Below are 14425 nucleotides of genomic sequence, written 5' to 3'. Positions count from 1 at the left end.
CTCTGATGAAAACGTGTCCATACTGTTCAGCATTACTGGGGCCTTCATAAAAGCACAGATGCAAAACTCTGGGTCACTCTGCTCCAAAGCTCCAGGGAAATGAAATGATGTCCATCATTTCCAATATCAAATTTCATTTTTATTTTGACAGCTTTATTAATTTTTTTCTACTTAATTTATGAACATCAAACATCAGAGGAGATTATTAAAGAAGAGATTTGAAGAGGCTGGTGACTGCTGACCTGATTTCCACAGGTCAATATTTGGGCCGTTGAGGCAATTCATCCATCACAGTGCAGTTTTATTTATTCTGTTAGCACACATGTTTTCTGGTGTGAAGCCAAAGGGAAGGAAAACAGCAACAAAGCGAAGGAAAGAAAGGGATACTCGCTACAAGGGTGTAGAAAGAAAGACAGAAGAGAAGAAATGAAGGAAAGAGGGAGGAGGTAAAAGCCCTGGTTATGTTTTGCTGCCTGCAGAATCCATTTAGAGGTCAGCCTCTCCCTGCTGATAAGTAATGGACCTGGAGACAGAGGAGAGGAGAGGAGACCTTTGACACACCTTTATTATATCAATGCCTCAACTTACAACCATAACTGAAAATGAATGCCAAATCAACATATGAACGACCCTCCCCTCCCACCATCAACCCCACCCAAATACAATAAACACAAAAAAAGAAAAACAAAACCAGAAGACACTCCATTCAGCTTTCTTCAAAAATTCAAAACTAAATTATCATCAGTGATAATACACAAAACTCCATTAATGCCCCAAATAGAGACAAACTCTTCAATGTTGGACACCATCTTGTAATAAACAAACTTTCAAACGTGCACCTACTAACCATTTAAACATAATTCCTAAATTAACAGATCCGGTTCCCTTCATTTTGTTCCTCCTTGTGAGCCATATACTCATCTTAGCCTGACCTATTAAAAAAATGAATCAAGCAAACCTTCCTACGCTTCCTACCCAGGATAAAGAGACCCTCCTCCAAAACACTCCCAAGGCCAAAAAAAGGCCAGCTAGCCTGGGACAGCTAAGCCACAGGTGCTGCAGTGTTTCCTCAGTCAGACAGAAAGGACAGTGGTTCCCTGTTCGTGGATCCATATGTGCCACGTGTCTGTTCGTAGCCACGGCCCCATGCACTATTCTCCACTGGAGAGCCGCACTGCATTTCTCTGTGGGAGGTTTGTACAGGGACCTCCAGCTGCCCCTTAGAGATGACCCCGGAGCCAACACACCTGACCACTTCGACTCCAGAACACCAGCCAACAATCCCCTGTTCAGCACCTTTACAGCCACCTCATATATAGCCTTCTTCGAAATCGTTGACAGGTCACCCAGAATGGGTGTTCGAAAGGAAAGAAGAGAGCCTCCCTCCTCATCCTGCTCCCCAACTGCGGCACAAACAGACAACGAGGGAAAGTCAGCTGTCATGTTAAAGGTGGGGGGAGGGTTAAGTCTGCCTGTTCCAGCTCAGAGGGGCATCAGGCAGGGATGCCCTCTTTCTGGTATGTTGTATACGCTGGCCATTGAACCCCTTTTACACCATCTTAGACAGGGACTCTCAGGTTTTACCTTTGAAGAAGCAGGAAGTCCAGTAAAATTGTCAGCTTATGCTGATGATGTTACGGTTTTTATAACCAGTCAAAGTGATATTAAAACACTCAGACAGACACTGGACTTATATGAGCGAGCATCCTCCGTGAAGGTTAACTGGTCAAAGTGTGAAGGTTTCATTTTGGTAGGGTGGGTTGATGAGGAGGAGCCAGTGTTACCAGACTTACAGTGGAACAGGGAGGGACTGAAGTGTTTGGGAGTGTTTTTGGGAACTGATGCCTTTCAGGGGAAGAACTGGGAGGGTGCTGTTGAAAGAATTGCTGCCCGGTTGTCTCAATGGACTTGGGTCCTGCCACAGTTGTCCTACAGGGGAAGGACTCTGGTTGTTAACAACCTGGCCGCTTCTGTACTCTGGCTACTGTTGTTGAACCTCCAGCCTCTCTTATAGAGGAGATACAAAAAAGACTGGTTAATTTCTTTTGGGGAGGGTTTCATTGGATCAGGTCTGCTGTGCTGTCCCTACCTGTGTCAGAGGGGGGTCAGAGTTTGATTGACCTTCGCAGCCGTATCACAGCGTTCCGTCTTCAGACAGCACAGCGTTATCTTTATCAAAGACAACAACCACCCTGGCTCAAGACTGCATCTACGCTGCTTCACAGAATAAAGGACCTTACATATGACAAGCACCTGTTTCTTATAGACTTAACTGGCATGGACCTTTCACAGACCTCTGTTTTTTACCAGTCTGTTTTGACTGCTTGGAAGACTGTTTTTAAAGTACAGAGAGACTGTTCTCAATTTTATGGTGATTTTGTTGAGGAGCCTCTTTTTTACAATCCCTTGGTGCCAAGTAGGATGCTTGTGTGCAGAGGTTCCTCGTAAATGCTGGTCTTATCAAGCTGGCGGGCCTGAGGACGGCAGGGCAGTGGAAAACAGCTGCCAAGCTGGCTCAGGAGACTGGAATCAGATCTCTGCGCTTTCTGGAGAAGTTAGTGGAAGAAGTCATGGGTGGTCTTCCTGGACTCGTAAGGGCTGCACTGGGGACTCGCTCTGCCGGTGGTCAACCAAGTTCAGCAGCGTATGAATACAACAATTTGATCCAAGAAATGAAAATATTCACAAACCCAAAAGCTTCCAAAGTTTTAAACAAATAGTGGTGATCAACTCTATCAAAAGCTTTTTCTTGATCCAGAGATAAAAACCCCAAATCCAAGTCCTTGAGCTTGGCCAGATCAATAATGTCTCGAATTAAAAACAAGTTGTCCATAATAGTTCTTTCAGGGACACAGTATGCTTGATCCACATTAACAATCATGTCAATACAGGTCTTCAACCTGTTAGAAAGACATTTTGCAAGAATCTTGTAGTCCGTACAAAGCAAAGAGACAGGCCTCCAATTTTTGAGCAAGCCCAGGTCCCCTTTCTTTGGCAGTAAAGTCAAAACTGCCCTCGTGCAACTCGTTGGCAAGATCCCAGTGGTCATACAGAATGTGAAAACCTCATGAATGTCCTCTCCTAGCAGCGACCTCAACTCCTGATGACCGACCACCATTGAGTCGTTGAACTGCTGAAGACATCTCCTCAAATGAAATAGCAGACTCCAACACAGCCGATTCAGCCGTGGCAGCCCCACCAGCATCTTCGTCACACATTCAGGGTCACTCGTGTCAGCACTGAAGAGGCTGGCATAAAAGTCAGTGGCAAGCTTCCTCATTTCCACTGAGTCAGATGTCACCTTCCCATTTGGAAGCCTTAAGTGCAACGTTTGGTGTGACGCTCGAAACCTTTTCTCCAGCTTAAACAAGAACCTTGTTGCTCATCCATTTCTTTAATAGTAGAAATCCGAGTCCTAATAAGAGCACCCTTTGCCCTTTTGTGAAGAAACTTGCCCAAAGCCTTCCTCCTGCTGTCCCAGGTATTATTTGTATTATCTGTCCCACTTATAATCTCAGTCTCTAGCCTCTTGAGCCCTCGTTCTAAGTCCTCATAGTAGTCTTTAATAGCGGTCGTTGCATGTGATGTGTACTGGTGACAAAAAAGCTTAATCTGTGTTTTCCCCATCTCCCACCATTGAGCCAAATTGCAAAAGTCAGTTTTCCTTTGTTTCCAGTGGCACCAGAAGTCAGAAAAAGCTCTCTTTGTCATGAATCAGCTGCACGTTAAAGTGCCAGTGCGAACAGATGGAAGATGCATCAATAAAGAAATATCTGCAGTCACTAAATGATGATCAGAAAAACCAACAGGTGAAATCTCTGCTTTAACGAGTCTATTATTATACATCTGGTTGACATATAATCTATCAAGCCTAGCTGCCTTCACACTGCTCTCAGAAACTTTAACATATGTATACTGTCTGGTTGTGGGATGGAGCTTCCTCCACACATCAGTCAAATCCTTTTGAAGAACGATTGTAGACAAAAGTGAGCTCGAAGGTGGGTGAGGCTCTCCTGTGTTTCTGTCAACTGAATCAGAATCTGAATCAGAATCAGAATACTTTATTAATCCCAAAGGAAATTAGGGTTACAGCAGGCAGCACGCTAATGGCGCATGCGCACTTAAGTGGGTTATGCAATTCCATTCCCCTCCCATCACTATTATTGAACCACTATTTAATTTTGATAACTCATCATTAATTTTACAAAATAATCGCACACGACCCGCAGCTGAGTTATGGGCGTACACATTCATAAAAGCAAATGATATTCCCTTGATGGTTGCTTTTACTACCTATGCCCTTCCCTGCTCGATCTCACAGACAGAAACATGTGACAGTTGAAGGTGCCAAGAAAATAAAATTGCTACACCCGCACTAAGGTTAGTACCATGACTTAAAAAAGCCTGCCCACTCCAACTCATTCCCCATTCTGTCTCATTATCCATAGTGCTATGTGTTTCCTGCAAAATGAACACATCAATGTTTTTGTTCTTGCTAAGCTCCACCAAGACTGCACACCTTTCCCTATCCCTACCCCAATTAATGTTAAGTGTGCCTACTCTCAAATTTGCCATATAAGACAGAGAGAAGAGGAGGAGAAAAAGAGAAAAGACAGTGAGACGCTTCCAGAAAGACACCCTTAGTGCTCAGAACATTTTACTATGCTTTTAAAGGAGCTTTTCCTCATTTTTCCCTCCTTAACTTAGTCAGGATCTTTTTAAGACGGAATCTTTTCTGTTTGCTCAATTGTTCATAACCAACAACTCTTCTTATTTTCAGAACAGATTTTATAAAAAGATCAACATCTGGAAAAAACTCAGTGACTTCCACAGACTGCATACCAAATGTCTCATCCGAAAAGCGGTTTATATCTTCTAAGGAATACGACTGCTGATGGTCTTCTTGTGAAACAACATCAGAGCATTGTGACCGGGAATCATCTTTCAACAAGTCGTCTTCCTCATTTTCTGTGCTCAAAGAACCTGAAACTACATTCACAATACCCACCTCCCTTGCCGTTACTTTGGTCTGTCCACTGTCCTGATTTTCCTCCACACTTTCCCTGTCCTGTATGTCATCACATCCATCCTCCACCTCATTAGTCCCGTGTACTATCCCCTGTTCTTCTAGCCCAGCCTGTGGAGCACTGGCTGCGACCTCCATTCTGTCACCCTGCGCCGCTAGCTGATGACAGCGCGGCTCGTAGACGGCTCTGCACCGCTACGAGACGCCGGTTCTCCCGTACCAGCATCTACAGCGCGCTCCTGCTCACTCACCCCACTAGCATGAGCCTCTTGTTCACGGCGCACCTCCTGCTCTTTGTGAGGGCAGGATGAGCGTTTATGGCCAACATCACCACACTCAAAGCACTTCATGCTACCTGCACTGGCGTAAACAGTATATAAGCCGTTTTCAAATCTTATTTTAAACAACACTTCCAGTGTCTGCGAAGGATCGTTCAGGTACATGAAGGCCTGCCTTCATGGTGACTGGCATCTTTGCAGCCAAGACGAACAACCCTGAACCCGCTAGCAAACTTTCCAAAGCGGGTCAGTTCCTTTTCAAGTAGCTCATTCGGGATGAACGGCGGGACGGTGACCCGCGTAGATGACACAAACAGTGGCGAAACAGTCACAAACAAATCATCCAGAATGATCCCCCTTTCAACCAACGGGTGAACCAAGCGCTCCTCACAGCCTTGTTCATCCGAGAGCCATAAGTTATATTCTCATGGCCCACCTGTTCACCAACAGCTAGCAGAACCTGCTCACGGTGTACTGCTGGGGTGCCACCACCCTGGCCCCATGTATACTAGACAGGGGAGGCGAACCCTCACTGGGGAGGGACGCCATGACTAAAGGTAAAACTGGCCAATTAACTAAAATTCTTCACTTCACCCAACACAATGAAATAAACTTGCCTTACCTTGCTTTTAACCACCCATAAGCCCAAAGTTTTCCGAAAAAAACAGTCCAAACGTCCCAAACTCACTCAGCAGCTCCACGCACTCACCAAACACCTTCACACACCCATTCACTCACACTCCCAGCATGCAGTGCAGGAAGGAGAGGAGAGGTGCATGTGTTTTGTTAGACTTTGAAAATTGTTCTCCTCTCTCTTGCTTTGGGGATTATGATGACGTTTTATATTTAACATTTTTAACATTACTTTTGAAAACATTGTTACCAGTTGGTTTCTGGACTCCACATTTTGATGTTTGTTTTGAAGCCAGAAGTGACTATATTTAAGTGAGATGGTGGAGTACTAAGTAATCAGTTAACAAGCTTGGTTACGAGTTATAACCATAAACTAGACAACACTTCTTCAGCACCACACATTAAGCCTTGTAATTTGTCAAATAATTCCATTAAAATGTATTTGTGAATTGTATTTGTTAGCAGATGGAGGCTGGGGTGGATGGTGGCCACACAGTCCTCCACACAGAGGATCACTAAGAATAGACTGATGATGATCACTTTGCGCATCACCAGTCAACTAATGTGGACACCACATGACCTGCACATGCTCCTGTTTTCCTATAGCTCATTATGTACAAGATGTCCTTTTGGGTTATAGCCAGTCATAACTCAAAGTGAGAGGGGTCTGTCTCTCTTAAGATGTGTTTGTTTTACGTGTAGGGGTTAATGTTTCAGCCCACAGAACATTTTAATTTGAGTTAATTATTTTAATGTTGAGTGAGCGCTAAGTGCTGCTGTTTATTTCTAATGTGATGGCTTCACATCAGAGCTATGAAACTTTAAACTGAATGCGTTTAAGCATTAAAGCCTTCTGTCCTATATAGGAGATGTGAAACTGCATTAGTTTGTTGTACAATCAAAGTGATGCTAATTTTAATGGAATAGGTTTTCCCCCCCTAATTGGTGCTGTGTTAGGGCCACAGTATTATTGGTCACTTTGCACACCAATGGTGACGTCGACACAGTTCCATAGCAATTATACCGGTGCTTAGGGCACGAGTACCTTCTGCAGTACGCTTGTGAACGATGGGTGTGCCACCCAGGCAAACCAGCTACATCAGCGCTGGTATGAGAGGAGAATAAGTCAAACCTGGAAGCAAAAGAGTTTTGTTTCTAGAGAAAATGTAATCTTTTCAAACTGCTCCCTCTGTACAATCTGGTGGCAGCACAACACGTGAGTTACAAAATTCCCAAAACATCATTTACGTGACTTTAAGCTTTATAAAACTCTCTAACCCATTAATCTTGTTTTGCAGTGGATGCGATGCAAAGTGCAGGATTTTAATAGCCAGCATTGTGCTGGAAAAAACCCCATAAAACCTTTTATTTTCTTTCACCCAAATAAGTCAGTGTTTCAACTCTTTACATTTTAACACTGCTGATTGTTTACTACAATACTGAGCAGTTTGAGTCATTCGCGGCAATTCACACTTTCCCATTCACACCTTTTGAACTCTCTTTCTCTCCATTCACAGACAGGTAGGTGTAAAGAGTCGTATAGAGAAGACGCGCTGACTGTGTGTTGTTAAAAAGCAGTATGGTCGGCTCGCTCTGAGCTTATGGCAGATTCCTGACTCACGCTCTATTTCTGATGTTTCCAAAGGCTCTTTGAACAGCAGATAATAGATCATGGCTGGAGAGCTGCAGGGTGAAGACACACACACACAGAAACACACACATTCAAACTCCATCCACATGGCAGCGGTGATGAGTGTAGGCGGCAGCAGGGTGAAGATACACCACCGTACTCGACAAGCAACGAGTGGGAAGCAAACACACAGACACACACGCAACGCACACACTTCATCTCTTTTCATGGTGGAAACAGACAGTAAAACTGTCTTCCATAACTAATAATGAGGACGTATCCATGTCCCGACACGAGAGTGTTTACGGAAACTGAACATGCCAAGGTTGCCATGGGGACGATCTTAACAGGTGTACAGTCATCAGTAGCAGGATAAAAATCTGTTACACGTCAGGCCAGCAAACACACAACACTGAACTGATGTTTACCCACCCCAGGGTCGTCATGGTGACGATGGTGTACCAGAAGGAGGCCGGGATGGAAGTGAAGGTGGAGCCTTTGGTGCCTTTCTCGGCGTAGAACATGACGGTGGCGAAGATGATGATGGCCATGGTGAGGGAGAAGAGCAGGAAGCCGAGCTCGGAGGCGCAGCTCTTGAGCGTGTAGCCCAAAATCCTCAAACCCTGTGAGTGACGTGAGAACTTGAAGATTCGGAAGACGCGGAAAACCCGGAGGGTGACGAAGGCGCCGCTCACGTCCTCGTTCTCGGGCATCACCAGGCCAATGTAGTATGGCATTATAGCCACTACGTCAATCACAGACATCACAGAGCGCATGAACTTGCAACGACTGGGCGCGGCGAACAGGCGCATCAAGTACTCGAAGGTGAAGATGAGCACGCAGGCCGTGTCCATGCAGAAGAAGGCCAGCTGATATTTCTCCCCACAGGGAAGGTCCTTAACTCTGCCCTCTGGAGGCCGGCAGGGCACCGTCTCCACCACGTTGGCGATCACTGACACAGCAATGAAGAAGCCGGTGACATAGTAGAAGACAAGCGCCATGGTGGAGGTGTGAGGGTTCTCAAAGGCTCGCCACAAACGCTCCCTGGGGGTGCTGTCAGGAGGAAGTGGGGCGTCCATCGACTCGTTGGCCTCTGTGTCCTCTGCCAGACGCTCCTGGTTCTCTTTTTTCCTGTCTCTGTATTCCTTCACAGGAAAGGGGAATGGAAAAGAAAAACTTTAGTGTCGCTTACATTAAGTGCCTGATGTGGCTGAGCATATAACAAAGGGATTCTGTAACAACTGTATGTAGTTTGTGATGAGATCAGGTTTCTTCTCATGTAGAAAGGATTTTTCAGAAGACAGATAAAAATACAAACTCTAGGTCCATTTACTATGAAAGGAGAACAGGTGAACACACATTACAGGCACAACAAGCATCCATTTCTGATAGTCTGTGCTCACACAGAGTTCCACAAATCCCCTCGTACACCTACGCTGTAGATAAGGAAAGACCCTATGACTTTAAACTGCCTACAAGCAGCTGGGCTGCCCTCGTACCCTATCCTTGAGCCAAAACATCAACAGACAGAAGTCATACAAAATCCTTTCAGATAGTTATTTGTCCTTTTCTAATGCTGATACATAAGAGCCTTTCTCAGGTTTCTGGAGTTGACCAATCAGAGTAAACCATGAATTTTGTGATGAGGTGAAGCTCCAATTCAGCAATATTTTACTTATATCGTTTAAAGCAGCGGTCCCCAACCATTTTTGCGCCACAGACCGGTTTATGCCCGACAATATTTTCGCGGACCGGCCTTTAAGGTGTCGCGGATAAATACAACAAAATAAAACTAGTACCGGTACTGAAAAAATGAAGATTTATTCATAACACACGTGAAAAGACCCAGGAAAACCGAGTTAATGATAAAAACGATAACAAAATAACACTGAAAACCGATAAAAACCCTGAAAACCATACATTTCACACCTGAGCCTCAACTCTCGCGGCCCGGTACCAAACGACTCATGGACCGGTACCGGTCCGAGGCCCGGGGGTTGGGGATGGCTGGTTTAAAGAACCTCAGAATAATGCCGTTTGGAAGGCAAAGAAGAAGAAATACTTTAAAGTAATTAACTAATATTTTTAACTAATAGGTACCTGTTTCTGTTGTCACTTTCATGGTCATTGCAGTTATTGCTATGATATTAGTGACAAGAAAGTATTATTTTGGTTAGTTATGTGGCATACTTCTAATCAAAGAAGCATCAGAGTAGAGCTCCTTTGGTGAAATAGCCCATCATTGGCTCAATAATTAAATCAGAACAATGCTTTCCAATATTTACGATGTTTTTATCTTAGTTTTAGAGTTTGTAATAACTTTCAAATCAATTAATTTTATTGCTGCAACACCAAATTACAACAACAGTGGCCTCAAGGTGCTTTATGTTGTAAGGTAGACCCTACAATAACACATACAGAGAAAAACCCAACAATCATATGACCCCCTATGAGCAAGCCCTTTGGTGACAGTGGGAAGGAAAAACTCCCTTTTAACAGGAAGAAACCTCCAGCAGAACCAGACTCAGGGAGGGGCGGGGCCATCTGCCACGGCCGGTTGGGGTGGGAGAAGGAAGACAACTTTCACAACTATGTCTGAAAAATGTAGTTTACTGAATACTTTCTGATGCATAAACTACAAATAAACAATACAATACTTTTCCCCTAATCTGGGGCAAAGACACGACTTTGACATGGTTTACTCGCACTGACTGCAATCCCTCTAAAACAGATTGGTGAAGGTCTGCAATAAATCAAGATCCAATATATAAATATAGATCATTTGCCAACATATATTCACGGCAAGTCAGTCTGTGCTGATGAGCGCAACTCCTCTGTCCATCAAATAATAAAACAATGGCTGTACATTTAACACAAAAAACATGTCTATGCTATGTGTGTGTCAGTTGCTGCTAGGAGTGTTCATCTATTTGGGATGAGAGGGAGAGATGTTATCAGGAAGAGTGCGTAATTGGCAGGGCTGGATGGGTCAAAGCTTTGAGTGCATTAACAAAACTTTGGCTCTGTCCTGTTGCTGTTTACTCAGTCCTCACTCTGAGCCCCACACAGACCCGCTCTGCAATAATACTGATATGTTACTGAGCCAGAGCAGAAGTAAACTGAACTCAACAGAGAGTCAGAGTGAGGAAGGAGGAGAATACTATTGCTAGACGCATACGAGGATGCACGTTTACCTTTTTAAAGGGAGCAGAGTAGGTTCCAGTGTTTCAGGCTTTTTGTAACATTTCTACACAGAGATCAGAACAGAGATAAGCCATCACTCCCTGCCTTCTCTCAGCAGTGCGCACACACAGAGAAGCATCAATGTTTCTTGCTTTGCTTCCCTCCAAAGCGCTATTTCATAACATGTCTGTCAAAAGGCAACTCATCGTGGGACTAATTGGATTTATGTTACAAAATGTCGACATTATAATTAGTCAAATTAATATCTACGATGCAGTCTCATAGTTCAAGTACAAATACAATAGACGGTTTAACATGCCAGAATTAAAACCGTTAAAGTAGCCCCGTTACTTTACTGATTACTATAATTAGTTACTTTATTACTCAGTTACTTTTAACAAAAATGATACACAACCTGAATACATAATAAAGCGATAGACCTTTCAGCCCAATTCTATTTTTTTCTGCATAATCCATCATATAAAATTGAATCAAATGAAAAGTCTCTTTTTAAAACTTTTTACTTTTAATCTTTTAACTTTATGCATTAAGAAAAAATTTAATTATTTGCAACAGACTTGGAGAAATGTGTTTAACATTTAAACCTATTTTCTGCATATTCCAGCATATAAAATAAAATAATGTTTTGTGTTTGCACTCACTCTTTCAAATAGATGCAAGTGAAACACAGCAGAAAATAAAGAAAATTGAAGATTCAGCAGCACTGAGTCCTGTTGCTCTTAAACCTGTTGTCACCTGTTTAGCAGGATTAGGGCGGGGCAGGTTTGCACCGGTGCCACAGCGGTTATGTCAGTGAGAGGATCCGGGGGTTTCTCTGTGAATTTCACATTCTCATGGCAGCGTGCTCAGCACTCGCTCAGATTTGAAATGTAATTTTTTGCTGTATAAAGACGTTTCGTCCCACAAAGAATGTACAGTGGACACTAATGGTTTTGTCACTTTTTACAGAATCAAACTAGTAATGTGAGTACTTCCAAGCTTAAACGCTGCATGGTCGTACTCTCTCCTGGACTCCATACTGTTGCTGCCACATACGTCGCACGCTCGTACATCATTGTCATGAGACACTCTCACAATCAAAATCCGTTTAGTAACGCAGGATGCTTATGGGAAAGTAGCAGTAATTTAATTACTTTTTTGCAATCGTAATCCCTTACTTTATTGCTTACTTGAAAAAAGTAATCAGATTACAGTAAGCTTTGGTATTGAATATTTAAGTTAGATTCGACGGCACAAAAAGCTGTCAGTTTAAAGAGAGGATGAATATTACGCTACTGTAGATGATTAAGTAAACTGTCTCTTTTGATGAGAGATTTTTTTCCGCTCTCCTGCAGAGCATCACTTTTTTTAAACACCTCTCTGAACCTCCATACAGGGAAGGGGGCATCTTGTTTTGCTCAATGAAATCAACAGCAAACCTTCAGAGTCTGAGAGTTAATAAATATATGAAAATGACCCATCATAGGCTGCAAGTTCTAATTTATGAATGACAGTCAGGTTATGGTTGATCTTTTCACTCATGAGTGTGGCTGTTCCTCTCTATCAGCTGACCACAGCAGCTGCATCATCAGTGGCCAACAAAGCCAACAAACCAAGCACACATATTTTTTCAGACATAACAAGGCTTGTGAGACTGCAGCCATGGTGCAAAACTCTGATTCTGTTTTACACAGTGCAGAAAATCCCAAAGCACTGCGTGCGTTTAGGCACGTGGAACAATAACAGCATTAACACACAGATGGCTCAGGATCTGACTGAAATAACATTTTGTGTTTTACACAGAGTACATGATGTTAGCTACAACACATAAATTTCAAGCTTGTAAAAAGGAACAGTTTGTAATAAAGCAACTCTCTGCTCTCCAGCTGAGAAACACACGCCTAAAACTTTCCCTTACACTAGTAGTATGATGATCTGGGAACAACACCAACACGACGATATCAGATCGTGCAAGTACTTTACTCTCTGTTTACATTCGGCCTAGTCTGTGGCTGAGAGAGTCATGCCTGATATGTGGAATCTGCACGCTCCATTGGTGACCAGTCCACCCCAGGCTTCATACAACAATGCATGAAAAGTTATAGCAGGCTGACTCTTCTTATCCCTGTGTTATTGCTGTCTTGACCCACCAAAGTTGGTTTGAAGACAGGAACTGACTGCGACTAATCTCACGCCTGGTCCCCGTCTTTAAAGGAGTCACATGAAAAGCAAGTAGGTCGGTCACTGTTGCAATAACTTCGGTCACACAGCTGCCTTTTCTGTAACGTTTGGGAATAATGCTGTGTGGTTTGAGATCAATTGATGGTTGCTTGTAAGGCTAATGGAGTTTAATCATTTATAAATGTGCTACAAGTGAGTCCTCAGTTATCTGCTTTGATATTGAACCACAATAATTCAAAGAAGGGGCATGGTTCAACATCATAAAGGTAAAAATGATTAGAAAATTCAATTCAAGTTTATTTATACAGCGCCAAATCACAACAACAATTGTAAGGTAGATCCTACAATGATACATACAGAGGTAAATCCAACAATCACCCCCTATGAGCACTTTGGCGACAGTGGGAAGGAAAAACTCCCTTTTAACAGGAAGAAACCTCCAGCAGAACCAGGCTCAGGGAGGGGCGGGGCCATCTGCTGTGATTGGTTGGGGTGAGAGAAGGAAGACGGGATAAAAGCCAGATGCTCTCTGGAGAATCTGAGATGGAGCAGAAAGCTGAACTTTGCTTTTCGCCCGACTTTCTGAAGATGTTCGTTCAGTTAAAAATAGACACAGACTGATGACAGGAATATATATTTTTATAGAGGAGTTTTCATTTTAAGAAACAAAGTACTTTCACCCGGTTTTTACATCATTCTGTATTAAATGATCACTGTTTCTCTCTGTAGCACCTGCTGCTGGCATTCATGAAAGCTTTTAGCAAGACAAGTAAAATGTAAAGCAGCGAGCAGCTTCTACAGTTTGATCTAGAAGGAGAGTTAATATTCAGTAAATGAGCAAATTTCAGTAAATATCAAACACAAGAATAGAATTTGTCAACTAAAGGACTAAAAATAATTTTGTGGGAAATTGATGAAGACTCAAAGAAAAAAAAAAGAATTTAGATTCCAGAATTTGTTAGAGCTGAATCAACATTTGTGGAAATGATCAGATCTGCCAAATAAGAGGAAATGAACAATTACTCATTCATGAGTCAATGAATGGGTCAGCTATAAAAACGGGGATATAAAAATAAAGTCTGTGCAGACAAGGCTAATAAAAGGGAAAACAAGCTCTGAAGGTGATCTGTTGTGCTGAGAGTGGGCAGGGAACAAAGAGACTTGTTTAAGGCTCGTTAAAGAAATCCCCTACAGAAAGCCGTTGTAAGGAGCTTTCCAAAATCAGGAGCAATAAAAAGGCAAATCAGATTGTATTTGGGCTGCTGCCGTTTCCGAGGGCTCATCACCGCTGTTTTAATGAGTCGAAGTTTGATAATGGGGTTTGAGAGCAGCCCTTGTTAGTCTTCCCCTCAGATCCATCAATGTTTTTACTCTTTAGGCGTTTGGCTGATGATGTTCCCCTCCAGAGAGACTTAATGAGTGCAGAAGCAGAATAACCAGCATTAGAGTCAACCATTAGAAAGAGATAAAAGGTCAAAGGTTCACATAAGTACA

The 14425-nt window shown here is 43.0% G+C and overlaps 1 protein-coding gene across 1 annotated transcript in view; it reads right to left on the bottom strand.

Annotated features, from left to right (window-relative positions):
• The window catches only part of kcnd1 (potassium voltage-gated channel, Shal-related subfamily, member 1), an 83337-nt gene that overhangs the window by 52322 nt on the left and 16590 nt on the right, over nucleotides 1-14425 (bottom strand). The window contains exon 4 of the mRNA XM_085394132.1: nucleotides 8000-8712. Coding sequence (XP_085250258.1) covers nucleotides 8000-8712 — 713 coding nt within the window. The remainder of the gene's footprint in view (nucleotides 1-7999; nucleotides 8713-14425) is intronic.

The sequence above is a fragment of the Rhamphochromis longiceps genome, linkage group LG20 (assembly GCF_057381845.1).
Source record: "Rhamphochromis longiceps isolate RC_006_pf linkage group LG20, R_longiceps_female_GT1.1, whole genome shotgun sequence".
NCBI classification, from domain to species: domain Eukaryota; kingdom Metazoa; phylum Chordata; class Actinopteri; order Cichliformes; family Cichlidae; genus Rhamphochromis; species Rhamphochromis longiceps.
This window is presented reverse-complemented; position numbering and strand designations above follow the sequence as displayed.